The sequence below is a fragment of the Brienomyrus brachyistius genome, chromosome 4 (genome assembly GCF_023856365.1).
Source record: "Brienomyrus brachyistius isolate T26 chromosome 4, BBRACH_0.4, whole genome shotgun sequence".
In the NCBI taxonomy this organism is placed as follows: domain Eukaryota; kingdom Metazoa; phylum Chordata; class Actinopteri; order Osteoglossiformes; family Mormyridae; genus Brienomyrus; species Brienomyrus brachyistius.
Window position 1 is genome coordinate 3,483,607 of NC_064536.1, and position 27,346 is coordinate 3,510,952.

Sequence of the window (27,346 nt, forward strand, 5' to 3'; positions counted from 1 at the left end):
AAATAGTCAAATGAGAAGGAACAAAACAATGATTTGGGATTCATTTGAAAGGCCATCAATAAGATCCACCAATCAACGTTTTAGGAAATTTTATGTTTTATGTTCTTGTGGGACATTTAAAATAGTTACTGAGTTATTAGAGTTTTAGTTTATTTTAGGTTTTGCTGCTTCTTTGTTTTGTTTTTTACCTACTGTAATCATCAGTGAAGAAATTATAAGTCCTGAGGGCTGAGCAGGTGGATCCAAGCAACTAGAGAAGGTGGGACCAACCAATCAGATGTCTTGGTCCCGCCTCCTCTAGTTGCTTGGATCCACCTCCTCTACAATCTTATTGGTTCAGAGAGAAAACCAAGCATGTTTCATTCTGCCCTCAGTACAATTATGTGTAAGTAGAACAACCAAATTAATATATTTAAATAGATTCCTCTGCTCCTGGCAGACAAGACCCTTCCCAGGAGATCTAGAACTTTTGAGGATGATGGCTGCTTTAAAAAGTCAAAATGCTTAGATATATTGGCAGCATAATAGTGTAAGTATGTTCCTGAGGTCCAAAATTCTAAACGATAGTCGGTTTCCACTTTCTCATTGTCACTGACTGATCATTCTTCTTTAGCAAACTGATACTTAGTCATGTCGAAAAAAATTATTAGTGGGGAAACTACATAATCTATTTTGACCAACAAGACAAAAACAACTGAAATTTGTGCCTAATTATGACAATTCTACAAAACCATTTATCTTTTATAACATTTGGAAATTTGTGTGAATCAATAAGAAATGACATCCTGCTGTGTAGAAGTGACATTATGGTGTGGGGATTACACTTGTTGCTTTGCGAATGTTAATTGTCATTTGAGAAATGCTCCAAAGCAATCGAGAAACAATCGAGAAACACTAATTGAGTTGATTAAATCGCAAGCTGACCTTAATAATTGATACATCGATTGTAGTTGATGAATCGTTACACCACTTACTGTATTTTTATGTTATAATGCTGACTGACCTGAGAGGAAGGCTGAGAGCAGATGGTGCAGGCAGGACATTTATGATGAAACTGATTTGAAAAATGGACAGGACAGAAAATGGATGGATGGAAATCAGATGTGAATCTGTATGGCTGTATAGAATATAGTACTATCAATAAATACAGATTAGTTAGTCCTTTCTGTAGTGAATGTAATATGAAATATATAGTTTAATATAAACATCAGACACTATTAAAAAAAAATTACACACACACACATGTCCGATATACTTATCCTTATGGGGCCCGCTCATTCACTTCTATGGGAAAAATGCTAATGCTAACTATGACAACCTTAACCCCCACCCTGCCCTAACCATAACCATAAGTAACCAAGCAAAATACAAGAGGTTTTGAATTTTTAGTCTTTTCATTGCAGTCACAGATTTTTATTAAATTGAGTTTCCCCTTATGGGAAACAGGAAACTGCTCCCCATAAGGGAAAAATAATGTATTCATCATGTTGTGGAGACCCCATAAGGATAGGTATAGCTGCTCACACACACACACACACACACACATAGATATCTTGTTGCATAATAATAAAAAAGATACGTGGCAAATGCAATTCAAAATGTCACAACACAAGTGAAATGTGCAGTACAGCACAAGGCATGATGGGTTTTATGTGTTTGCAGATCTGATATTAGTGTGAATACAGTCTTCAGTTCCACCAAGTGCCAATGGCAGCAGCATCGACAGAAGTGGGCGGCAGAACTACAGAGCGAGAAGGACCTCTTCACATTCTCACTGTCAACGTTAGAGGACTGAAAACAAATGGCAAAAAACTTAAATCTATAATCAGTGAGGTTGACATTGTTTTCCTAGCAGAGACTCACGTGGAAGATGGAGATGCTTGGAAAGATTATGAGAAGGATTGGAAAATATTCTTCACATGCTGTGATCCCAGGTGCAAAGGCTGCTTTAGGTCCAAGTTAAAAAATGGAACTGCAATTCTGCTGAATAATAAAAGAAACTTCAAATATTGTTTACCTGAAATTGTTGATGGAAGCGGCCGTTATGTGATTGTGAGTTGCTGGATATCAGGAAGATTATGCACTTTTGTATGTGTGTATCACCACAGAAAACAAAAAGGACTTCTCAAGGAACTGTCTGAAAAAATAATACCCCCGTACACTGACATTCTTGTGGTTGGGGGGAACTTCAAAACTGCACTTGATAAAGTGAAAGACAGAACAAATAAAAGCAACAACTCTGTTCATAACAGAATAAGGAAGGAGCTGTATCCCTTCTTGGATGAACATGATCTTATAGATGCCTGGAGAAAGAAAAACCCTGATAAAGAAGAGTACACTTATGAGAATACTTGGGAGAAAGTCAGGTCAGACTACTTCTTCATTAATGCTGACAAATGGGAGCTGGTCCAAGACTGCAGCATCAACAAAGAGAATATATCTGGTCATTGGTCTGTTTCACTCATCCTTGATTTGAAAGATCAAACCCGAGAACTTAAGATTTTTTCTTCCACAGTGCACGACCTGCCAAGAGATGAAGTCCTTACAGAATTATGCTCTGACATTATTCTCTTAACAAAGGGGGAGGCTGAACATGAAGACTATATTAATAAAATTAAAGAAGAAGAAGGAAAAACGAATTGGATTGTGGTCTGGTCAGATCACAGTAACGCTGCCATTCTGGTGACAAAGAGACGAGGGGTCATGCACATTTTATTCACTGTTTATCATAAAAATTATGTGATTTTGCACTGCAGAGTCTTAGGCATGCTTCACACCTTTGTAAGTGCATGTAATCCAACTGAAAATAATCTGAAGAACATGTTAAGAGAAATATTGAGCAATCGATCAGGAAGGATTGTGATTGGCGGAGACTTCAGCACCTCAGAGCAAAGAATTATGGAATTGATGGAAGAAAATGAGTTTAAAAAACCTGAGGGTGAATACATGAAATCGCACTACTTAATTCATGCTCCGTTGGGCCAAGCCAATAAAATTCATCCACGCATCTATTTTCTGAAACAGCAGGACAGGCGCCTATCCTGGAAACAATGGGTGCAGGTGGGAACCAACCCTGGGCAGGGGCCAACACGCACACAACCACAGGACCAATTAAGAAACACCAATCAACCTGCCCAGGCTGCTTTTGAACTGTGTGGGGGAGCCGAAGCCCCTGGTGAAAACCCACTCGAACATGAGGAGAACGTGCAAACTGCACGCAGAAAGTTCCAGGGAGAACTGGACCCAGAAACTATAACACCGCACTACTACAGCCAACCTTCCAAAGAATTCGGAAAAAGAAAAAAAACGGTTGATTAATATTTTTGTACTGATCCTTCACTTGCCAAAAATGAACCATGAGGATGTTGATAATATCATTTGGTCACTGGGCAAACATAAAATTCATATAAAATTCACCAAATCACAATTTTGGATTTTTGCTACAATACTGACAAGGTGCCTGTCGGTATATTTCAAGAAATTAAACAGTATGATAAAAAAAAAATCACTTGTGCGAACCTCCATTAGAAAGACTGGGATATCTGAAGGACACTCTTTCCGCAGCAAAGGGCTCCTCCAAAGATGATGTCTTAAGGCTGGTGTATATTTCTGCATTGAATTGATGCTGTTAGTATGGTGCCATAGGCTGCACCTTACAGTGGCTGCTTACAGAAAGGTGCTAAGCAGTGACTGCCTTTCATCAATGATTCTGCCCACATTCTAGAACTTTTCATGCATCACTAATGATGAGGAATTACAGAAAAAAATCTTAATTTCATTATTGTACCTGTATGTTAAACACAAAAAAAAATAGGATGAAAAGCTTCAGCTAAGTACAGCAACTCTAAGCTGCTCTTAGTGCATGTAAGTGAGAGATGGTGTATGTGAAAGATGGTGTAAGTGAGAGATGGTGTATGTGAGAGATGGTGTAAGAGAAAGATGGTGTAAGTGAGAGACGGTGTAAGTGAGAGACGGTGTAAAAGAAAGATGGTGTAAGTGAGAGACGGTGTAAGTGAGAGATGGTGTATGTGAGAGATGGTGTAAGTGAGAGATGGTGTAAGAGAAAGATGGTGTAAGAGAGAGATGGTGTAAGAGAAAGATGGTGTAAGAGAGAGATGGTGTAAGAGAGAGATGGTGTAAGTGAGAGATGGTGTCCTGCACCAGACTGGCGTCCCACCTGGAATATCTCCTGCCTGATGCTCACCTTACAGTTCCTGGATCACCATGAACATAAGGAGATTACAGGCTTCTGGAGACAGATGGACAGAAACTAATAAATGAAAGACATGAAGGACTCCAGGGTGTAATACAATGTATCGTACATTATATCTGTAACATGAATGTATTACTGATTTTGAGCTATACATCAAAACATTCAACCACCTACCAACTGCTTATCCAGCATGGGGTTTTGGGTTTAATGGATACATAATGGATTCATAAATAGGATGTTTATGATTAATATGCTAATTCTTAGTATTGTAATGTTTCATAGCTAAAAATTCTAACTTAAAATCAGAATTTGACCTGAACTGTTGCTTTGTCATTATAGGCTGTTAATTTGTTGGGATATTAAAATTTTAAGGATGCAAATATGTAACACCTTGTTGTTGGGATATTTTTATACCTTGTGTACTATGAGGAGCAGGGATGCACTTTTATACAAGCTGTGCCTGTTGTATATCTCTAACTCTACTATCACTCTGGGGACACGTCTGTGAAATATTAACGTAGATGTAAGTAACCTGCTGTACCTGGTATTATAACTCCTGCCTTACTGTTTAGGATCGAGGTTATGGACGCTTCATGTTTACCTGGGATGTACAAAGTGTGTGTCTGTGTGTGTCTGTGTGTGGGAATCGGGATCAAATAAAGTATATTCATTCAGTTCTGTTTCTTCTCTTCCCCACAGGAAACACACACACACACACACACGCACATGTAGGGTATACCTATCCTTATGGGGCCCGCTCATTCACTTCTATGGGAAAAATGCTGACGCTAACTATGACAACTTTAACCCCCACCCTGCCCTAACCATAACCATAAGTAACCAAGCAAAATACAAGAGTTTTTACATTTTTAGTTTTTTCATAGCAGTCACTGATTTTTATAAAATATAGTTTTCCCTTATGGGGCCAGGGAACCGGTCCCAATAAGGAAAAAAATGGATATTTATCACGTTATGGGGACATTGTGTCCCCATATGGATAGGTATACCCGCTCACACACACACGCACACACACACACACACATGTAGGGTATAACTATCCTTATGGGGCCCGCTCATTCACTTCTATGGGAAAAATGCTAACGCCAACTATGAGAACTTTAACCCTCACCCTGCCCTAACCTAAAGGAAAAAAATGGATATTTATATTGTGTCCCCATAAGGATAGGTATACCTGCTCACACACACACATGCACACACACACACACACACACCTTGATCCTCACCCAACAATCCAACATTTATTTTCGTGTTTCCTCTTTTTCAAATGAATCCCAGATTCCTAATGCAACTAAAATTAACATGAATTGAAATGTCAATTTCAATGTGTTTCACAGGGGACTGGTCAAGCAAACAGCTTAACATTGATAGTGACAAATTCTAATATTTCATACTTGAATGAGGTTTTGCCAGCAAATGCACTGTGCAGGAATTCATCTTAATCGCTGCAGATTAATATACCTAAATAAATTAGCGAACAGCGCCGACTATTGGCAGAAAATGAAATTAAATATGAATTGAACAGGTCAAAATATAAGAGTAAGTGATATTGTGAACAGTGCTGGTCGAAGCCCATGTGGACCTCCAGTGCCCCCCCCCCCCCCCCCCGCACTTCATCACCCGATTTTAATTTGTCTCTGTGCCTCTACGTGTTCCCTAACTCCCTGTGTCGCTAATGGGTCTCCAGATCATTTATCCATCAGCTCGCCAATGGCTCAGTTCACCCATGACATCGTGCAGGTTCCAACACCATAATACCCACAATATGCGTAATACAACGCCTTAAAAGTGACGAACGTCCATCTTTGTGAAATTCTGATTTTATTTTTATTCATGACTTAACCAGATCACATTCAGCGGGCCATCGTTAAAAGCAACACGCCCTGAAGATTTGAACCTGGAGAGTATGTAGAGATATTAATTAACTGGAAAAGGTGACGTATCACTGCAGTTTAAGATGAAAGCTGGTGCGGAGGCAGGCGATTTCCTGGGTGCCGCTGGAGACGGTAATCTGGGCTTCGTATTCTCCGTTAGCGAGGAACGACGGCAGCTCGACGTCGCTAATGTTCCAGACGGTGGGCGGCAGGTGAATCACTACCTGGAGAAGTAAGGGGCAGGCTGTTAGACGGCTGTTTAATGTTCATTACAGAAAGAACTGTTTCTATAAGTCCACTATCATGTCTCATACTCACTATTAAAATATGTCTGTCCTGTGTTTTTATGTAATTAATGTTCTCTATAGCACCCCATCCCCCTCATCTCAGGGACCCAGGAAAGGGCCCGGGGGGGGGGGGGGGGGGGGGGTGATTCTCTGTAAGCTAGTTCCATGTTTTTAAATAAATCTGCATTTTTAAATCCTGGTTTAATCCTGGGTCTGCTGGCAGAAGGCTACGCTGCGCAGCAGGTTGCTTCCAGGTTCAAAATTTCTAAGACATAAATATAAGGTGAAGCAGGAAACAGTGGGAACAACCAGAAACGAGACAGATTCTGATGCCAGTACAGCAAAATGTGAAGTCTACGTATACGACATCTTAACAGGCAGCCATGTTGTCTCTGCGCCCCGACTCAAATAGTCACTGCCCCCATCCAGCAGGTAAGTTTAAAAAAGTAAATAAACAGCTCGCGAGGGGAGTCAGAAGACTGTAACTAGCCTGCTGCTGAGCAATAACACGCTGCCTGAATAATGATCTCCTAAATAAGGAAAGTGCTCATTTAATATTTGGTGTAGTGACTGTTTGTGTCCAGCAGGGGGCCACAAATTCCAACCTCCGCTGCCGGAGAACATACAGCATCGGAAAGAATAAGAGACCACTCCATGTTCTTAAACGAATCTGCATTTGAAAATCCTGGTTTAATAATGATTCTGCTGGCAGAGGCTACGCTGAGCAGCAGGTTGCTTCCAGGTTCAAAATACCTAAGACAGCAGTACACAAGAACAAGGTGAAGCAGGAGACACTGGGACCGACCAGAAAGCAGCCAGAAGCGACATTCTGATGCCAGAGGTGACTGTCAACTTATCTGACAGTTTCTCATGAATCGGAGGATGACATCAAAATAATGGGAAACATTAAGTGCAGGTGTGACGTGCACTGCTAGGACAGTTCATGTGGTAGTTCCGATGTTCAGGTGTGTAAAACTGACTTAGAGGAGATGTTCGGGCCATTTACTGTGGATGGGTCTTTATCTCTCTGAAGCTAAGACTTTTCATAGCCAACCTTTCACTTTGCCATGTTCTTAACATCAGCCCAAAATTTTATTACAGAGTATTAACCTCTGTTTTTGAAGATGTGCTATATCACCGTCACTGCAACAATTTCGGTTTCCAGCTCCTCCTAGTGGCCAGACAACATGATGTTCCAGTATTGATTTCAAAGTGTTTTTGTTTCCAGCAAGCTGGAAAAGAAAGTGAAGGGAGCTAGATATGCCCATCTCTGGCCTACATAAACCTACACAGAAATCCGTGTTCACTTTATGATTAGAATTTGCCCATATCTCAGCAGTAATGTAAAAGTAGAAAAATAATACATAGACCTCTTGTTGTGGTTTCACACTCCATGATATAGCTAAAAGAAGCACAAAGAACTTTCTGATGGTGGGAAAAAGTAAAAAGATAATAAACACTTTAACTTACAGGGAAGTTTGTGGGCTGGGGGTAGGACTGGCACTCCAGCTACCAGAAAAAACTCACACTGGTCCATTCGGAACCCACTGCATGGCTGCACCAGGATCTCATCCCTGAGGTGATACGCTGTGTGGTGGGTGGGTTCCTGGGTTCTTCTTTATCTCAAAGTTCTTTTTGATTACGACTGGTTACTAGAATCCCACCTGTCTTCTGGTCCTACTGGTTAATATTATTTGGATTTGGTATCCTGTACATATCGCTCTGCACTCACCTTTACCTGAATTTCAGCTATGATTCTTGGATTATAATTTTAATCTGTTGTCCCAGAGTACAATCCAATAAACCCACAAACTGTCTACATGGAACGAGAACCTCTTTCATTACACTAGACATCAGCTGCTTTGTTGCTCCCCGGCTCTAGTTGCTAAGAACTGAAGGGAGGAACTCTAAGAGTCCGCAAATTGTACGTGAAAATGCGTCAAGTCACATTAATGAAATATTACTGAAATCTCTGGTTGCACCAACACCTCATTAATAAAACCAACACATTAAATGATCTTTATGTTACTATCTTTTACGTATTATATCATTTTTTATTTGTGCAGCTTTTCATTGTACAGTGTAATTGACTGTTTACTATGCCCAAGACAATACACTCCTGAATCTTTTGAATCTCTATAAAACGATATTCCACTGGTTAAAGCTTTGTGAGCTTGTAACCTTGGGGTGGTTGGTCACTAAGTGTAGGTAGGAGACCAGACTAAGGTCCTGCTGCCCCTTAAGATGTATGATTACTGCTACCCTCAGGATTCCCTCAGACACAGCGATGTCGCATAAACGACACAGAGACTCATATGCCAGTAACTGAGCAATATTTATTAACCCAAATAAAGTCTTTAAAAAGAATACAAATAGCCAGTTAACAAAATATCAAAACACGGCTAAAATCACAGATCATAAGCCAGGACGGGACAGTTCAGCTACAAAACCCAGAGTACTGGCAGTCCAGTTCTAGATGCAAACCTAAGCCAGTATGTAAGCCAATGAGAGTGGCTACCTGGGGGAAGAGGGGAAAGGAAATTCAGCACAGTAAACACACCAAGAGCTCAAGTATCAGGGTGATATATCACTAACACAGAGTCACACAGCAAACCATAACGTAGGGCGAGTGTTTATTGACTCACACCTTAGTCACTCCATGCGGTGCAGGAAAGGCCCCACCAGACACCCCCAGAACACCAGCATCACGTTCACAGCTCTATAGATGGAAAGAGAATAAAGGATAAATACGCTCAGGACTCACACACAAATTAGAGCAGCCAGCACTCCAAGGCTGAACTTAATAAAAAAGGACATATTCACCAGCAGTAGTCATTGCCAGTCAGTCATTATAAAAGCCAAAAACAAGATACCAAAGAACAAACCACATCACCTTATAACAAACGAGAGTTGTTGAGGGAGATGTTTTATTCGCAACTTTACTCGGTGGTTGATGGCTGACCATGAGGTGACACTCCTCTGGTTGTGGGTGACTTTGAGGATTGTGTCGGTCCCCATGGGTCTGGAGATCAGGGTGACAGAGGTTCCATGTTCCTTGACTTTGCGAAAGGTCAGGGGCTGCAGGTTACTGCATCCGGGTTCCAACATCCTAAGTCAAGACGTTGGACTTGGTACTCCAATGCTGATGGTGCAGCGAAGGAGATCAATCACATTGTCTGACTTGGGGGCAACTCCTGTCTGTACCGGGAACTAAGGAGGACATGGTGAAGTCAAATTAAGTGGAAAAACCCAGGGACATCTTCTTTTGACTGCATTTGTGAAGCCCGAATGGATCCCCTTCTTCTGGCCAAACTACATTTTTTCATGGTTCAATCACAAGCATCTCAACCATTTCTGGCCAAATACCAGACAGGTGTTCCCATGATGCCCTTCCTTTGAAAGGACCTGGCAGACCTGATCTGGGTAAATATTCAACACCACAATAACAACAGCAATAAATGAACATGCAAACACGCACATGTGAACTTAACTCTGATTTTATTTTCAGATTCTCCTTCAAAGCTTCATCATTCATTTCATTACCTAAGACAGTCAACAGACAGAGCAGAAGCTATTGTATTTGTTATCACACACAAGTCGCATTGGGGGAATGAATGCATTATAATCCTGGATGTCCATTATCTCAAAAACTTGAATCAATTCAGGAAAAGTAATTTGATTTTTGAATTCAGCACCCATAAAAATACCCTAAATCTATTAAAAAAAATAACCTTGGCACCTGAAAAAATATATTTTTTTGCAGACCTGTGTAACCGATACTTCATTGATTCCTGTGAGGAACTTGTCTTTATGCCTCCCTCAACTTGCTCTTGGTAGAGTCAGCTGTCTGCGAAAGGCTGCCACCCGTGCTGGGTTTACCATCAAGACTATACCATCACGCTGGTCGACCTCATCCAGAGATTCACTTACCTGGGTAACAACATTCATGTCTCTGGTGACTCTTCCTATGAAGTCAACAGAGGGATGGGAGGGCATGGGGGGGGGGGGGGGTCATGAGGTCACTACAAAGAGGTGTGTGGCTCCCAGCACCTGTGCAAGAGGACGAAGGTCCAAGTCGTTACAGTCCTGGTCCTCCTTGTCTTGCTGTGTGACTCGCTCACCAAGCTGACCTGATCAGACCTGATTTGAGGTTCAGAATGTTCATAACTGTGTGTTGATCAGGACCTGTATGGAATCACTGGTTTTTCCAGCCTGTCATTATTTTGCATGAGTGTGAATGAGCTCAGCTGACTCTTTGTTCCTCCCTGGTTGCTCCACCAAGCTCCACAAAGCTCCCTAATAACAGTGAGATTAATCACGCTGCACCCATCTCCACCCCGACCTCAGAGTGTAAGTTGAAATATGAACATTGTTTCAAATCAAAACTGAACTTCAATAGTCATTTTCCCAGTTCACCTTAAATAAGAGACTGAAAACATCTAGTAGTCTTTGCTATAAGCTGAAATCATTTGGGATTTTCCATAAGGAGCCTCACAAGGACCTGAGCAGGTCATCCGGCTTCTACTCTAGTCTAAAAGGATACAAAAGTACCACATCTGTCCATCATAACCTTACATAACAGGACATTAAGGAAAACTGGACTTGACCTCCTAAGTTGGACACACAAAGCCATAATCTTGCAGGAAGTCATCTCTGCCAGATTTTGCTTTGGTTGTTCTTGATCGTGTACCTAGAGTATGGAATAGTCTTCCTGTTAGTATAGTGCAACTAAAATCCAAACTAAAATCAGAGCTCGGTGAGATTTTAACAACTCTGAGCTATTAGTTAGGTTCTCCCAAAGTGAGCATGATGGGCTAAATGGCCTCTCGTTTGTAAATTTCTCAAGTTCTTCTTACTGTTTATTGGGAAAATAAAAACAAATAAAAAAGGGAACATACATCCATCCATCCATCCATTTTCCAAACCGCTTATCCTACTGGGTCGCGGGGGGTCCGGAGCCTGTCCCGGAAGCAATGGGCACGAGGCAGGGAACAACCCAGGATGGGCGTCCAGCCCATCGCAGGGCACACTCACACACCAATCACTCACACATACACACCCATGGGCAATTAAGCAACTCCAATTAGCCTCCGCATGTTTTTCGACTGCACTTTGGGCAATGCATTATTATCATGGATCTCCATTATCTCAAAAACTTGAATCAATTCAGCAAAAGTAATTTGATTTTTGAATTCAGCACCCTCAAAATACCCTAAATCTATTAAAAAAAACCTTGGCACCTGAAAAAATATAGTTTTTTTGCAGACCTGTGTAACCGATACTTCATTGGTTCCTGTGAGGAACTTGTCTTTATGCCTCCCTCAACTTGCTCTTGGTAAAGTAAGCTGTCTGCAAAAGGCTGCCACCCGTGCTGGGTTTACCATCAAGACTATACCATCACGCTGGTCTATGCAGGGGAGATTTAGGGGGGCTCAGCCATCCTGAAGAAATATCGGACAGAATTTCCACACACACCCCCCCCCCCCATCCATGATTCAAATTACCAAGGGGGGGATCCCCACCGTAAAATTTGCCAAGCCCGGATGCGCCATCTATATAAAACTCTGAGAGAAATCGCTAGATGCTTTATATAGATAGATAGATAGATAGATAGATAGATAGATAGATAGATAGATAGATAGATAGATAGATAGACAGACAGACAGACAGACAGATAGATAGATAGATAGATAGATAGATAGATAGATAGATAGATAGATAGATAGATAGATATTTCTCTGAATGTACTGTGCAGAGGGTGGCTGACATTGTCCAATGAATTATATCAGTCTGGCTTTAGACCAAACCATAGCACAGAAACTGCTCTAGTCAAAGTAATGAATGATTTACTTGTGGCTTCTGACCGTGGCTGTGTATCTCTGTTGGTATTGCTAGATTTAACTGCAGCGTTCGATACTGTGGACCATAATATCCTCTTGGACCGGTTAGAAGGTGTAGTTGGCATTACAGGGACAGCGCTCTCTTGGTTCCGCTCATATTTGTCTGATCGCTATCAGTATGCCCATGTGAACAATGAATCATCCAAGGCCACTAAAGTTGAATATGGTGTCCCACAGGGATCAGTCCTGGGCTGTTTACCCTATACATGCTACCTCTTGGTAACATTATTAGAAATCATGGTATTGGGTTTCATTGTTATGCAGATAATACACAGTTGTACATATCTGTTAACCCTGATGATATATCACTGCTATCTCGGTTAGAAGACTGTCTATTAGATATCCAGTGCTGGATGGCAAAAAATTTCCTTATGTTAAACACAGAAAAAACAGAAGTTCTGGTAATTGGTCCCAAGGCTGCTAGAAATAAGTTCCACCACCTCAACGTTGGTAACCTTCCTACACAACCTAACATGGTAGTTAGAAATCTTGGCATTCTTGTCGATTCAGATCTATGCTTTGATGCTCACATAAGAAGTATTACTAGAACTGCATTTTATCATCTACGGAACATAGCCAAGCTTCGTAAGATGCTCTCACTTAATGATGCAGAAAAACTAATACATGCCTTCGTAAGTTCCAGACTGGATTACTGTAATGCCCTCCTATCGGGTTGCCCGTCTGGATCCTTGCATAAACTTCAGTTGGTACAGAATGCTGCAGCCAGAGTTCTAACAAACACTAAAAAATTTGATCATATTACACCGGTCTTATCCTCTCTTCATTGGCTGCCAGTTAAGTCTCGAATTGACTATAAAATACTGCTATTAACTTATAAAGCACTAAATGGCCTTGCACCAGAATACCTTAGTGAACTGCTGACCACATACAACCCTCCACGCTTGCTTCGCTCTCAAGCCATGGGATATCTGTTAGTGCCTAGGGTAGAAAGAGCTACGGCAGGCTGCAGAGCTTTCTCCTACAAAGCTCCTCTGCTGTGGAATGGTCTTCCACCGGATGTGCGGGTTTCAGGTTCACTCTCAATATTCAAGTCCAGACTAAAAACACACCTGTTTAGTTTAGCGTATAGGGACACTAGTTCTAGCCCTAGCTAACTCTTCACTCCCAGTCAGACCTGTAGTGTGAGGTGTAGAGCTGGGTGGGGATCGGTGCCATTGGCTTTGGATGAACTGGATTGTCAGTGCTGTCACTCTAGCTTTGCAATCTCTTGTGGAACTGGAGTGCTGACATTTCAGGGACTCCCCATGCCGGCATTCCCACTTGCCTCTCCCTCCTACTGATGCTGCCATAGCCATATCTGCCGGAGCTTGCAGATTGCACTTCATATTGTACTCACCTAGCTTTTAACACTGCCAATAGCCTCCTCTACTATGCCTAATTGTACATTTTATTTCCCCTACTCCTCCTGGGGGGTGATGCCTGGAGACCTCAATCTATCAAGATATCCAGCACACCCGACCACCACCAGTGACGTCCCTGCATCCAGCTCGCCGTTCTGATCTTCCATGTATGACCCGCTGCCTTACCTCTGGTTGCCTGGCAATTGGAAGAAGACTCGGCTTCGGCATTGGCTTATCTTCCTTGCTCTCCTCTCTCTATTTGACTATCCCTGCCGGCCCCTGGAGGATGGGCTTCCCCTTTGAGTCTGGTCCCTCTCAAGGTTTCTTCCTTCTAGGGAGTTTTTCCTTGCCACTGTCGCCTATGGCTTACTCACTGGGGGCTTTGGGTAAGGATACTGTAAAGCGCTTTGAGACAATGTAATGTTGTGATAATGCGCTATATAAAAATAAATTTGTTGTTGTTGTTGTTGTTGTCCATAATGAACAGCAATTTGTTCACAGTAACTTACAATTAACAAAGAGCTGGAACCCAGCAACCTAACAAACACTGCGGAGTAATACTACTGGGGACCATTAGGAACATAAGGCTCTGCAAACAGAAATCCAGGCACAGAAGGGAAAGTGAAAGCGAGGACAAAAATCAAAGACAAACACACAATAACGAACACAGGAAAAACTGATAATACTTAAACAACTCTGGCCAACCTCAAACCCATGATTAGAGGGTTTTCCATCTTAGGGCCAGACATAACCATAAGTAACCAAACAAAATACAACAATAGAGTTTTGTCTTTGTTCTTTTGGAAGCAATACAAGTATCTACAGTTTTTGTAAAGGTCATTTCCATGGAAATATTAAGGGTTTTGTGTGATTTCATGAGGGGGGCTAATAATTCTGGGATTCCAATTAAATACAGATTTTTGATGGAAATTAAATTTAAGGAATGATTAACATAAATCACGTCCGTCTCCCAGCTCTAAATCACTTAAGTCTTGAGGAACAATTTTAAGTTAAAATCAATACTCAGTAATGACTCACTTTTTTGAAAATTCTGGAAGATTTTTATATGTCTACTTGTAAAAAAAAAGTGCAAACACACAAAGGTTCTGTCTTACGTCTCGGCTCTCTTTGTTTTACCCTCCTCAGAAGGACTCATTTCAGAAACAGCTCCTCTCTCCTTACCCTCCTCAGAAGGACTCATTTCAGAAACAGCTCCTCTCTCCTTACCCTCCTCAGAAGGACTCATTTCAGAAACAGCTCCTCTCTCCTTACCCTCCTCAGAAGGACTCATTTCAGAAACAGCTCCTCTCTCCTTACCCTCCTCAGAAGGACTCATTTCAGAAACAGCTCCTCTCTCCTTACCCTCCTCAGAAGGGCTCATTTCAGAAACAGCTCCTCTCTCCTTACCCTCCTCAGAAGGGCTCATTTCAGAAACAGCTCCTTTCTCCTTACCCTCCTCAGAAGGGCTCATTTCAGAAACAGCTCCTCTCTCCTTACCCTCCTCAGAAGGGCTCATTTCAGAAACAGCTCCTCTCTCCTTACCCTCCTCAGAAGGGCTCATTTCAGAAACTGCTCCTCTATCCTTACCCTCCGCAGAAGGGTTCATTTCAGAAACAGCTCCTCTATCCTTACCCTCCTCAGAAGGGCTCATTTCTGAAACAGCTCCTCTATCCTTACCCTCCTCAGAAGGGCTCATTTCTGAAACAGCTCCTCTCTCCTTACCCTCCGCAGAAGGGCTCATTTCAGAAACTGCTCCTCTATCCTTACCCTCCTCAGAAGGGCTCATTTCAGAAACAGCTTCTCTCTCCTTACCTCCTTACATGTTTTTTTTTCTTCACTTAGAATTGAGATCGCAGTTTTCTTTTACGATTCTTGAATACTATATTTCACTCTGTTATTTAGCATTAAATATTGTCCCAATGAAATATCAACAAACAATATGTAGTGATGGATGATATATTGGTCTATGGGTAGATTACAGTTTGGGCCCACAGGGTCTGAGCCTAGGGGACCTGGGCCTTAGGGGGGGGCCCAAGTGATGTCCCCCACCTTGAGATGGCAGTCTATGGCCATTTTTAGAGTAATCTTTGAGTAAAAAAAGTGGTACTAGTTGTTCTAAGAAGGGCTATCAAGGGTAACAGAAAAACAGGACACATCCTTTCCATTTGTTAGATATTTTTCTCCCACAAGAAGAATATACCAACTAACTGTCATGCCCTCATCCATTGCAGTCACACACATATGAGTACCTATATGGTACTGAAAGCAAGGACCCAATTGGCCCTCTATTGTGAAATATGTGGACCTGGTGAAGTCAAATTAAGTGGAAAAACCCAGGGACATCTTCTTTTGACTGCATTTGTGAAGCCCGAATGGATCCCCTTCTTCTGGCCAAACTACATTTTTTCATGATTCAATCACAAGCATCTCAAGCATTTCTGGCTAAATACCAGACAGGTGTTCCCATGATGCCCTTCCTTTGAAAGGACCTGGCCGACCTGATCTGGGTAATTATTTATCACCACAGTAACAACAGCAATAAATGAACATGCAAACACGCACATGTGAACTTAACTCTAATTTTATTTTCAGACTCTCCTTCAGCGCTTCATCATTCATTTCATTACCTAAGTCACTGTTAAAGAGTCAATAGACAGAGCAGAAGCTATTGTATTTGTTATCACGCACAAGTCGCATTGGGGGAATGAATGCATTATAATCCTGGATGTCCATTATCTCAAAAACTTGAATCAATTCAGGAAAAGTAATTTGATTTTTGAATTCAGCACCCATAAAAATACCCTAAATCTATTAAAAAAAAAACCTTGGCACCTGAAAAAATATATTTTTTTGCAGACCTGTGTAACCGATACTTCATTGATTCCTGTGAGGAACTTGTCTTTATGCCTCCCTCAACTTGCTCTTGGTAGAGTCAGCTGTCTGCGAAAGGCTGCCACCCGTGCTGGGTTTACCATCAAGACTATACCATCACGCTGGTCGACCTCATCCAGAGATTCACTTACCTGGGTAACAACATTCATGTCTCTGGTGACTCTTCCTATGAAGTCAACAGATGGATGGGAGGGCATGGGGGGGGGGGGGGGGGTCATGAGGTCACTACAAAGAGGTGTGTGGCTCCCAGCACCTGTGCAAGAGGACGAAGGTCCAAGTCGTTACAGTCCTGGTCCTCCTTGTCTTGCTGTGTGACTCGCTCACCAAGCTGACCTGACCTGATCAGACCTGATTTGAGTTTCATAACTGTGTGTTGATCAGGACCTGTATGGAATCACTGGTTTTTCCAGCCTGTAATTATTTTGCATGAGTGTGAATGAGCTCAGCTGACTCTTTGTTCCTCCCTGGTTGCTCCACCAAGCTCCACAAAGCTCCCTAATAACAGTGAGATTAATCACGCTGCACCCATCTCCACCCCGACCTCGGAGTGTAAGTTGAAATATGAACATTGTTTCAAATCAAAACTGAACTTCAATAGTAATTTTCCCGGTTCACCTTAAATAAGAGACTGAAAACATCTAGCAGTCTTTGCTATAAGCTGAAATCATTCGGAATTTTCCATAAGGAGCCTCACAAGGACCTGAGCAGGTCATCTGGCTTCTACTCTAGTCTAAAAGGATACAAAAGTACCACATCTATCCATCCTAACCTTACATAACAGGACATTAAGGAAAACTGGACTTGACCTCCTAAGTTGGACACACAAAGCCATAATCTTGCAGGAAGTCATCTCTGCCAGATTTTGCTTTGGTTGTTCTTGATTGTGTACCTAGAGTATGGAATAGTCTTCCTGTTAGTATAGCGCAACTAAAATCCAAACTAAAATCAGAGCTCGGTGAGATTTTAACAACTCTGAGCTATTAGTTAGGTTCTCCCAAAGCGAGCATGATGGGCCGAATGGCCTCTCGTTTGTAAATTTCTCAAGTTCTTCTTACTGTTTATTGGGAAAATAAAAACAAATAAAAAAGGGAACATACATCCATCCATCCATCCATTTTCCAAACCGCTTATCCTACTGGGTCGCGGGGGGTCCGGAGCCTGTCCCGGAAGCAATGGGCACGAGGCAGGGAACAACCCAGGATGGGGGTCCAGCCCATCACAGGGCACACTCACACACCAGTCACGCACACATTCATACGTACGGGAAATTTAGCAAGTCCAATTAGCCTCAGCATGTTTTAGGACTTCACTTTGGGGAATGCATTATTATCATGGAGGTCCATTATCTCAAAAACTTGAATCAAGTCAGCAAAAGAAATTTGATTTTTGAATTCAGCACCCTCAAAATACCCTAAATCTATTAAAAAAACCTTGGCACCTGAAAAAATATTGTTTTTTTGCAGACCTGTGTAACCGATACTTCATTGGTTCCTGTGAGGAACTTGTCTTTATGCCTCCCTCAACTTGCTCTTGGCAAAGTAAGCTGTCTGCAAAAGGCTGCCACCCGTGCTGGGTTTACCATCAAGACTATACCATCACGCTGGTCGACCTCATCCAGAGATTCACTTACCTGGGTAACAACATTCATGTCTCTGGTGACTCTTCCTATGAAGTCAACAGAGGGATGGGAGGGCATGGGGGGGGGGGGGGGTCATGAGGTCACTACAAAGAGGTGTGTGGCTCCCAGCACCTGTGCAAGAGGACGAAGGTCCAAGTCGTTACAGTCCTGGTCCTCCTTGTCTTGCTGTGTGACTCGCTCACCAAGCTGACCTGACCTGATCAGACCTGATTTGAGTTTCATAACTGTGTGTTGATCAGGACCTGTATGGAATCACTGGTTTTTCCAGCCTGTAATTATTTTGCATGAGTGTGAATGAGCTCAGCTGACTCTTTGTTCCTCCCTGGTTGCTCCACCAAGCTCCACAAAGCTCCCTAATAACAGTGAGATTAATCACGCTGCACCCATCTCCACCCCGACCTCGGAGTGTAAGTTGAAATATGAACATTGTTTCAAATCAAAACTGAACTTCAATAGTAATTTTCCCGGTTCACCTTAAATAAGAGACTGAAAACATCTAGCAGTCTTTGCTATAAGCTGAAATCATTCGGGATTTTCCATAAGGAGCCTCACAAGGACCTGAGCAGGTCATCTGGCTTCTACTCTAGTCTAAAAGGATACAAAAGTACCACATCTATCCATCCTAACCTTACATAACAGGACATTAAGGAAAACTGGACTTGACCTCCTAAGTTGGACACACAAAGCCATAATCTTGCAGGAAGTCATCTCTGCCAGATTTTGCTTTGGTTGTTCTTGATTGTGTACCTAGAGTATGGAATAGTCTTCCTGTTAGTATAGCGCAACTAAAATCCAAACTAAAATCAGAGCTCGGTGAGATTTTAACAACTCCGAGCTATTAGTTAGGTTCTCCCAAAGCGAGCATGATGGGCCGAATGGCCTCTCGTTTGTAAATTTCTCAAGTTCTTCTTACTGTTTATTGGGAAAATAAAAACAAATAAAAAAGGGAACATACATCCATCCATCCATCCATTTTCCAAACCGCTTATCCTACTGGGTCGCGGGGGGTCCGGAGCCTGTCCCGGAAGCAATGGGCACGAGGCAGGGAACAACCCAGGATGGGGGTCCAGCCCATCGCAGGGCACACTCACACACCAGTCACGCACACATTCATACGTACGGGCAATTTAGCAAGTCCAATTAGCCTCAGCATGTTTTAGGACTTCACTTTGGGGAATGCATTATTATCATGGAGGTCCATTATCTCAAAAACTTGAATCAAGTCAGCAAAAGAAATTTGATTTTTGAATTCAGCACCCTCAAAATACCCTAAATCTATTAAAAAAACCTTGGCACCTGAAAAAATATTGTTTTTTTGCAGACCTGTGTAACCGATACTTCATTGGTTCCTGTGAGGAACTTGTCTTTATGCCTCCCTCAACTTGCTCTTGGCAAAGTAAGCTGTCTGCAAAAGGCTGCCACCCGTGCTGGGTTTACCATCAAGACTATACCATCACGCTGGTCTACGCAGGGGAGATTTAAGGGGGCTCAGCCATCCTGAAGAAATATGGGACAGAATTTCCACACCCCCCCCCCCCCCCATCCATGATTCAAATTATCGAGGGGGGGCATCCCCACGGTTAAATTTGCCAAGCCCGGATGCGCCATCTACATAAAACTCCGAGAGAAATCGCTAGATGCTTTAGATAGATAGATAGATATTTCTCTGAATGTGCTGTGCAGAGGGTGACTGACATTGTCCATAATGAACAGCAATTTGTTCACAGTAACTTACAATTAACAAAGAGCAGGAACCCGGCAACCTCACAAACACTGAGGAGTAATACTACTGGGGACCATTAGGAACATAAGGTTCTGCAAACAGAAATCCAGGCACAGAAGGGAAAGTGAAAAGTGCAAAAATCAAAGACAAACACACAATAACGAACACAGGAAAAACTGATAATACTTAAACAACTCTGGCCAACCTCAAACCCATGATTAGAGGGTTTTCCATCTTAGGGCCAGACATAACCATAAGAAACCAAACAAAATATAAGAATAGAGTTTTCTCTTTGTTCTTTTGGAAGCAATACAAGTATCTACAGTTTTTGTTAAAATCATTTCCATGGAAATATTAAGGGTTTTGTGTGATTTCATTAGGGGGGCTAATAATTCTGACCTTAACTGTATAGCATGATACACGGTGCCACTGTGGCATTGATGACTGTTGGCTTCTAATGTAGCATATAAAGATTCCTGGTGTTTAATGCTGAATACGTAGTTAGTGGCACAACATACAGACAAAGTATCAACGAAGCCCAAATGCTCCCTCAAAACAAAGGCTACCCTGACTCACGGGCTTAAAAAAATAAATAAATCAACCATGATGCACAATTCAAATTACCCCACTGTGACCACTGTCTGGTCCATTAGTATTTAGCTTTGGCTTGCAAATTAGCAGAATGTAGAAAAGTCTTCCTTCTTGATGACATACAGTAGCTGCATTCTATGTTATTTTTAATCAGGTTCGTGTTTTGACAATTTACCTTAAAGTGTCCGCCTAACTCTAACCCTAACCTTAACTCTAACCCTAACCCTAACCCTAACCCTAACTCTAACCCATATACGACTCCATAAAAGATGCTCACAAGTCAAATGCATAATTCTTTTTCATTAAATTGTCACCTATCCTATAACTCACTTTAAACAAATCTATAACTAAAAGTAACATTAGTACTAAATTATTACAGCAACATTCATTACAGTAAATCTGGGTAATTAGCATTTTTTACAAGATACAAGATATTTTATTTGTTGCATACATAGTTACACAAGTACAACATGTAGTGAAATCTACCCTGAATGACCCGTAGACTGCAAATCAAAATTAGAATTAAGAATAAATCAAGAGTTAAAAATTTTACAATAAACTAAAAAGTTACAATAACTAAAATAGAATAGAAATACAGAAGTTCTAATATAGGAAATAATCTTAAGGTTAAAAACTGTACATGTGCATATGATGACAGAGCTTTGTATTTAAAGGGCAAGTGAGAGAATATGTATATTTGATATCTGACATCACATTTCATTCTCATGGTGCAATGAAAGCTGGCTTTTGGATGCACTGGCCTGCAAAACTCCACCATCAACTCCTTAGTCTTCCTGGCAATGAGCTGAATTAAATTTTGCTGGCACCTCTCTGCAAAGTCATTGATGAGTCCTTTGTATTTACACTCATCGCTCCCATCCTCTTCGTTTTACCAGGGTACACAGAAAGATTTACCAGGGATCTGAGATGGACAAGAAGCTCGTGAGATGACTATTCAAATCATCAAATCAATAAAACACTAAGAATGCCCTTGGCATTTAATGAAATGGATTTGAGGTCCGGAATGTTCTTAACTGTGTGATCAGAACCTGCTTGAAACCACTGTTTTTTTCCAGCTTACCCTAGATTAATTTAATTAAAATAGTTTCTGAGTTATTAGAGTTTTGTTTTTTTAGGTTGGGCTGCTTCTTCGTTTAGTTGTTTACCTACTGTAATCATCAGTGAAGAAATTATAAGTCATTTCTATTCATCCTGGGCAAAAAGCCAAAGAGCAGATGCTTTCACAGGCTTTGTGTCCAGCTACCCTAGTTTGTCATGGAAACTCTGAGGAAAGTGAGTTAAGACAGCAAGAGTCTTTAGCCTTGGTAGTCTACAGCAAGTGGAAACGTGTGTATCAGTAATGAGGTTCCAAAGACCCAAAGATACACAGGAATGGAAGGACCTGGGAGAGTGACCAATGTCACCATCTGAACCAGAGAAAGGCTAAAATGATAGAGATTACAGAATGATCCCCTCAGACAGTGCTGCAGATCTGCTGGGAAAATCTGTGGGGATTATTCTGTTTCAATATGGGATTATTGACAACATTATGTATTCTTCAGAACTACAAACCAAAAGGAGAAGTAGCAGGAGAAAAGGAGGAGCAGGAGGTGGGGAGTGAGAGAACATCATCATGACACACCGATAAAAACCCCAAACCAGCAGTTTCAGTCACTTTAGTCTGAAGCTCAAAGTTTGACTCAACATCCAGTAGCGTGAAATGGTAATAATTTCTCATAAAACAAGTAATTGGCAAAGGTAAATTACTGTCTCTGTTTTTTTGTTTTCCTGTACTTCTTAATTTTTTACAACCTTTTTCTGTTTACACATACTTTATTTTATGGATGTTTTCATCCAAAATATCATACAGTTGAGCTTAGCAGTGAAGTCACTCTACAAGAATTGAATCCGCGACCTCCAAATTCTAACCAGAGAATCCTAACCCACTGAGACACCCAGCATACCAACTGAAATCTGGGAGGACCAACAAACCACAGCCCTGAACAAACAGGTAAGAAGCCTATACATTTATATTAGGCGTGTAAATCGTAAGCTTTGCCATGATATGATTCGATCTCGATTTTACAAGACAGCGATTTGATATGTGGAAATACTTGAAATGTTACTGCAGTTGGATCCAGTAATGAATGACATGCATTTTCAATAGATAAAAAGATTTATAGTAAAATCTGAGACAAATTGCTAAATAGTTTATATAGATAGATACTTTGTTGTATAGAGGGTGGCTGACATTGTCCATGATGGACAGCAGTCAGAGTCCTTCAGAGTGGTTCAGAGTCCTTCAGAGTGGTTCAGAGTGGTTCAGAGTCCCTTTTCTCCGCCGCTCACATGAGGAGATCCAGCTCCATACTGTCCACATGGCCAGTTCTCCTCAGCAGCCGGTCCAACATCCCTCCTCTTAATGCTGACACCCCCGCAGACCACGGCATAGACGAGAACACTGACAACAACAGACTGCTAGGCTGTACTTACACTCTGGAAACATAGGAACATACTAAACTGCTTAAAATGTACTGTAATATATTGGTCTGTACGCTCTGCTAAGGTGAATCGCTAAATTGCTTTGTGTGGGAGATTTTTTCTACACATTTTTTGGCAGCATTTTGGCATATTGTCATGGTTTCATATTATTGTAATAAACTCCGAATTTTGGCTGCCGCAATGTTACCGATTACTCCATAGCTTATTACTAGTAAACACAACCTACAACCGGATACAAAGGAGCAATTCCTTTTGTTTCCTTAATCCTTTAAAAGTCCCACCATATGGCACCCACTCAGTCTCCGGGACAGTTACAGCACTGGACCGAACGCCACACACTCGATAAATTCCAGATACACGAGTGCAGTTCAGTCAGGACATCAGACCACTGCACATGACAGTGGAATCTAGCAATACAGCCCAACAGTAATAAGGAACACAGGCTCACTACCCTGTCCATCCCTCAGTATCAGAGCAGCACAAACATAGCGCAAACTCTACCAAAACACACACACACACACACACACACACACACATACATTTACATTTACAGCATTTGGCAGACGCCCTTAGCCAGAGCGACTTACATAAGTAAGACTCCAACTCCACAATGAATTCTTCAGATACTAGCTAAATAAAGACCCAGGCTATGAATACCGTCTATCTGAATACTCTGTTGGGAAAGTGCAATTTTTTTTTTTCACACAGACACACACACACACAGATATCTTGTTGCATAATAATAAAAAAGATACATGGCAAATGTACTTCAAAATGGGACAAGACAAGTGAAATGTGCAGTACAGCCCAAGGCATGACGGGTTTTATGTTTGCAGATCTGATATTAGTGTGAATACAGTCTTCAGTTCCACCAAGTGCCAATGGCAGCAGCACCGACAGGAGAAGTGGGCCGCAGAACTACAGAGCGAGAAGGACCTCTTCACATTCTCACTGTCAACGTTAGTGGACTGAAAACAAATTGGGATGAACTTAAACTTATAATCAGTGAGGTTGATGTTGTTTTCGTAACAGAGACTCACATTGGGAAAGGAAAGCAAGATAGGGTTGTTTTGGGAAATATTATGAAGGATTGGACAATATTCTTCACATGCTATGAGTCCAATTCGAAAGGAGCTGCAATTCTGGTGAACAATCAAAGGCTTTCAGACTTCAACCTTTTAGAGGACGTAGTTGATGATAATGGCCGTTATGTGATTGTGAGTTGCTATATATCAGGAACATTTTGCACTTTTGTAAGTGTGTATCACCACAGTGACGAAAGACAACTACTCAGGGAACTGTCTGAAAAAATAAAGCCGCTGTACTCTGATATTCTAGTGGTTGGGGGGGACTTCAACACTGCACTTGATGAAAAGAATGACAGAACGAGTGAATCTGACAATCCTAGTCATGAGAAAATAAGGAAGGAGCTGCTGTCATTCATGGGTAAACATGACCTTATAGATGCCTGGAGAGACAAGAACCCTCCTACAAATACAAGAAGAATGGATGAAAATAAACAGTACACTCATAAATATACGCAGCAAAGAACCGGTGAACTGCATTACAGCAGGTCAGACTACTTCTTCATTAATGCTGACAAAAGGAACCTGGTCGAAGACTGCAGAATCAATGATTGCGAAATATCTAATCATTGGTCTGTTTCACTCATCCTTGATTTGAAAAATCAAACCCGAGAACTTAAGATTTTTTCTTCCACAGTGGATGACCTGCCAGGAGATGAGAACCTTACAGAATTATGCCCTGACATTATTCTCTTAACAAAGGGGGAGGCTGAACATGAAAAGTATATTAATAAAATTAAAGAAGAAGAAGGAAAAACGAATTGGACTGTGCTCTGGTCAGATCACAGTAACGCTGCCATTCTGGTGACAAAGAGACGAGGGGACATACACATTTTATTCACTGCTTATAAGGAAGATTGTGTGATTTTGCACTGCAGAGTCTTTGGCATGTTTCACACTTTTGTAAGTGTATGTCATCTGGAAGGAACCCAAGAGAATCTCCAGAACATGTTACAAGAAATAACGCCCAGTTATTCAGGAACCAAAGTTATTGGTGGAATCTTCAGCACCTCAGGACAAATAAAGAAGAAATTGATGAACGAATATAAATTTCATGAATCTGCGGACAGGTCCATGCAATTGGCCTACTTCATCCCTGCTCAGTTGACACAAATCTATAAAATTGAAAAACAAGAAAAATTTTTGTTTCTGATTTTTACAGAAATGAATGTTGATGATTTAATTCGGTCACTGGGCCAACTTAAAATTCACCATTGATTCTCAGCTGCTACAAGAAATATATATTGATGAGGAAAACTTGTTATTATAAAAGATTACTCTGTGGAAAAATCAATTGTCTTGAATACTAAAATTTAACCAAATCATTCCCCCCCAGAAACAAAATTTCAGATTTTTGCTACCATATTGACAAGGTGACTGTCGGTATATTTCAAGAAATGAAACAATATGATGAAAAAAAAATCACTTGTGCGAACCTCCATTAGAAAGACTGGGATATCTGAAGGACACTCTTTCCGCAGCAAAGGGCTCCTCCAAAGATGATGTCTTAAGGCTGGTGTATATTTCTGCATTGAATTAATGCTGTTAGTATGGTACCATAGGCTGCACCTTATAGTGCCTGCTTACAGAAAGGTGCTAAGCAGTGACTACCTTTCATCAATGATTCTGCCCACATTCTAGAACTTTTCATGCATCACTAATGATGAGGAATTACAGAAAAAAATCTTAATTTCATTATTGTACCTGTATGTTAAACACAAAAAAAATAGGATGAAAAGCTTCAGCTAAGTACAGCAACTCTAAGCTGCTCTTAATGCATGTAAGTGAGAGATGGTGTGAGTGAGAAATGGTGTAAGTGAGAGATGGTGTATGTGAGGCGGTGTATAAGAGAGATGGTGTAAGAAAGATGGTGTAAGTGAGAGACGGTGTAAGTGAGAGATGGTGTATGTGAGAGAGAGATGGTGTATGTGAGACGGTGTATATGAGAAATGGTGTAAGAAAGATGGTGTAAGTGAGAGACGGTGTAAATGAGAGATGGTGTATGTGAGAGATGGTGTATATGAGAGATGGTGTAAGTGAGAGACGGTGTAAGTGAGAGATGGTGTAAGAGAGAGATGGTGTAAGAGAGAGATGGTGTCCTGCACCAGACTGGCGTCCTACCTGGAATATCTCCTGCCTGATGTTCACCTTACAGTTCCTGGATCACCATGAACATAAGGAGATTACAGGCTTCTGGAGACGGATGGACAGAAACTAATAAATGAAAGACATGAAGGACACCAGGGTGTAATACAATGTATCGTACATTATATCTGTAACATGAATGTATTACTGCTTTTGAGCTATACATCAAAACATTCAACCACCTACCAACTGCTTATCCAGCATGGGGTTTTGGGTTTAATGGATACATAATGGATTCATAAATAGGATGTTTATGATTAATATGCTAATTCTTAGTATTGTAATGTTTCATAGCTAAAAATTCTAACTTAAAATCAGAATTTGACCTGATCTGTCGCTTTTTCATTATAAGCTACTGTGTCTGTTAATTTGTTGGGAAATTAAATTTTTAAAGCTGCAAATATGTAGCACCTTGTTGTTGGGATATTTTTATGCCTTGTGTACCATGTGGAGTAGGGATGCACTTTTATACACGCTATGCCTGTTGTGTGTATATAACTGTACTATCACTCTGGGGACACCGTCTGTGAAATATAAACGTAGATGTAAGTAACCTGCTGTCCCTGGTATTATAACTCCTGCCTTACTGTTTAGGATCGTGGTTATGGACGCTTCATGTTTACCTGGGATGTACAAAGTGTGTGTGTGTGTGTGGGTGGGGGAATCGGGGACAAATAAAGTATATTCATTCAGTTCTGTTTCTTCTCTTCGTGACAGCACACACAAACACACACACCCTGGTCCTCACCCAACAATCTGACTTATTTCTTTTCGTGTTTCCTCTTTTTCAAATGAATTCCAGATTCCTGTCAATTTCAATGTGTTTCACAGGGGCCTGGCCAAGCAAACAGCTTAACACTTGATAGTGACAAATTCTAATATTTCATACTTGAATGGGGTTTTGCCAGCAAATGCACTGTGCAGGAATCCATCTTAATCACTGCAAATTAATGTACCTAAATAAGTTACCGAACAGCGCCGACTATTGGCAGAAAATGAAATTAAATATAAATTATAAAGTCAAAAAATAAGAGTAAGTGACATTACAACCAGTGCGAAGCCTAAGTGAGCCACTACACCTCCTGTGCCCCCCGCACACTTCATCACCCAATGTCA

The 27,346-nt window shown here is 41.2% G+C and overlaps 2 protein-coding genes across 50 annotated transcripts in view; one reads left to right on the plus strand and one right to left on the minus strand.

Annotated features, from left to right (window-relative positions):
* Window positions 1-27,346, minus strand: part of LOC125740601 (NACHT, LRR and PYD domains-containing protein 12-like) — a 121,745-nt gene that overhangs the window by 72,195 nt on the left and 22,204 nt on the right. The gene's annotated exons all lie outside the window — the stretch shown is intronic.
* Window positions 1-27,346, plus strand: part of LOC125740607 (zinc finger BED domain-containing protein 5) — a 190,898-nt gene that overhangs the window by 19,824 nt on the left and 143,728 nt on the right. For 16 of the 48 annotated variants that reach the window (XM_049012018.1, XM_049012012.1, XM_049012005.1 and 13 more), the window contains one exon: window positions 1,663-4,887. The exons of 7 other annotated variants lie outside the window; for them this stretch is intronic. In XM_049012018.1, coding sequence (XP_048867975.1) covers window positions 1,708-3,318 — 1,611 coding nt within the window. In that variant the 5' untranslated portion in view covers window positions 1,663-1,707 and the 3' untranslated portion in view covers window positions 3,319-4,887. Of the gene's footprint in view, window positions 1-1,662; window positions 4,888-23,836; window positions 24,175-24,730; window positions 25,679-27,346 lie in introns of those variants that run through there. 25 more of the 48 variants (XR_007397697.1, XR_007397698.1, XR_007397693.1 and 22 more) reach the window with 6 other exon arrangements.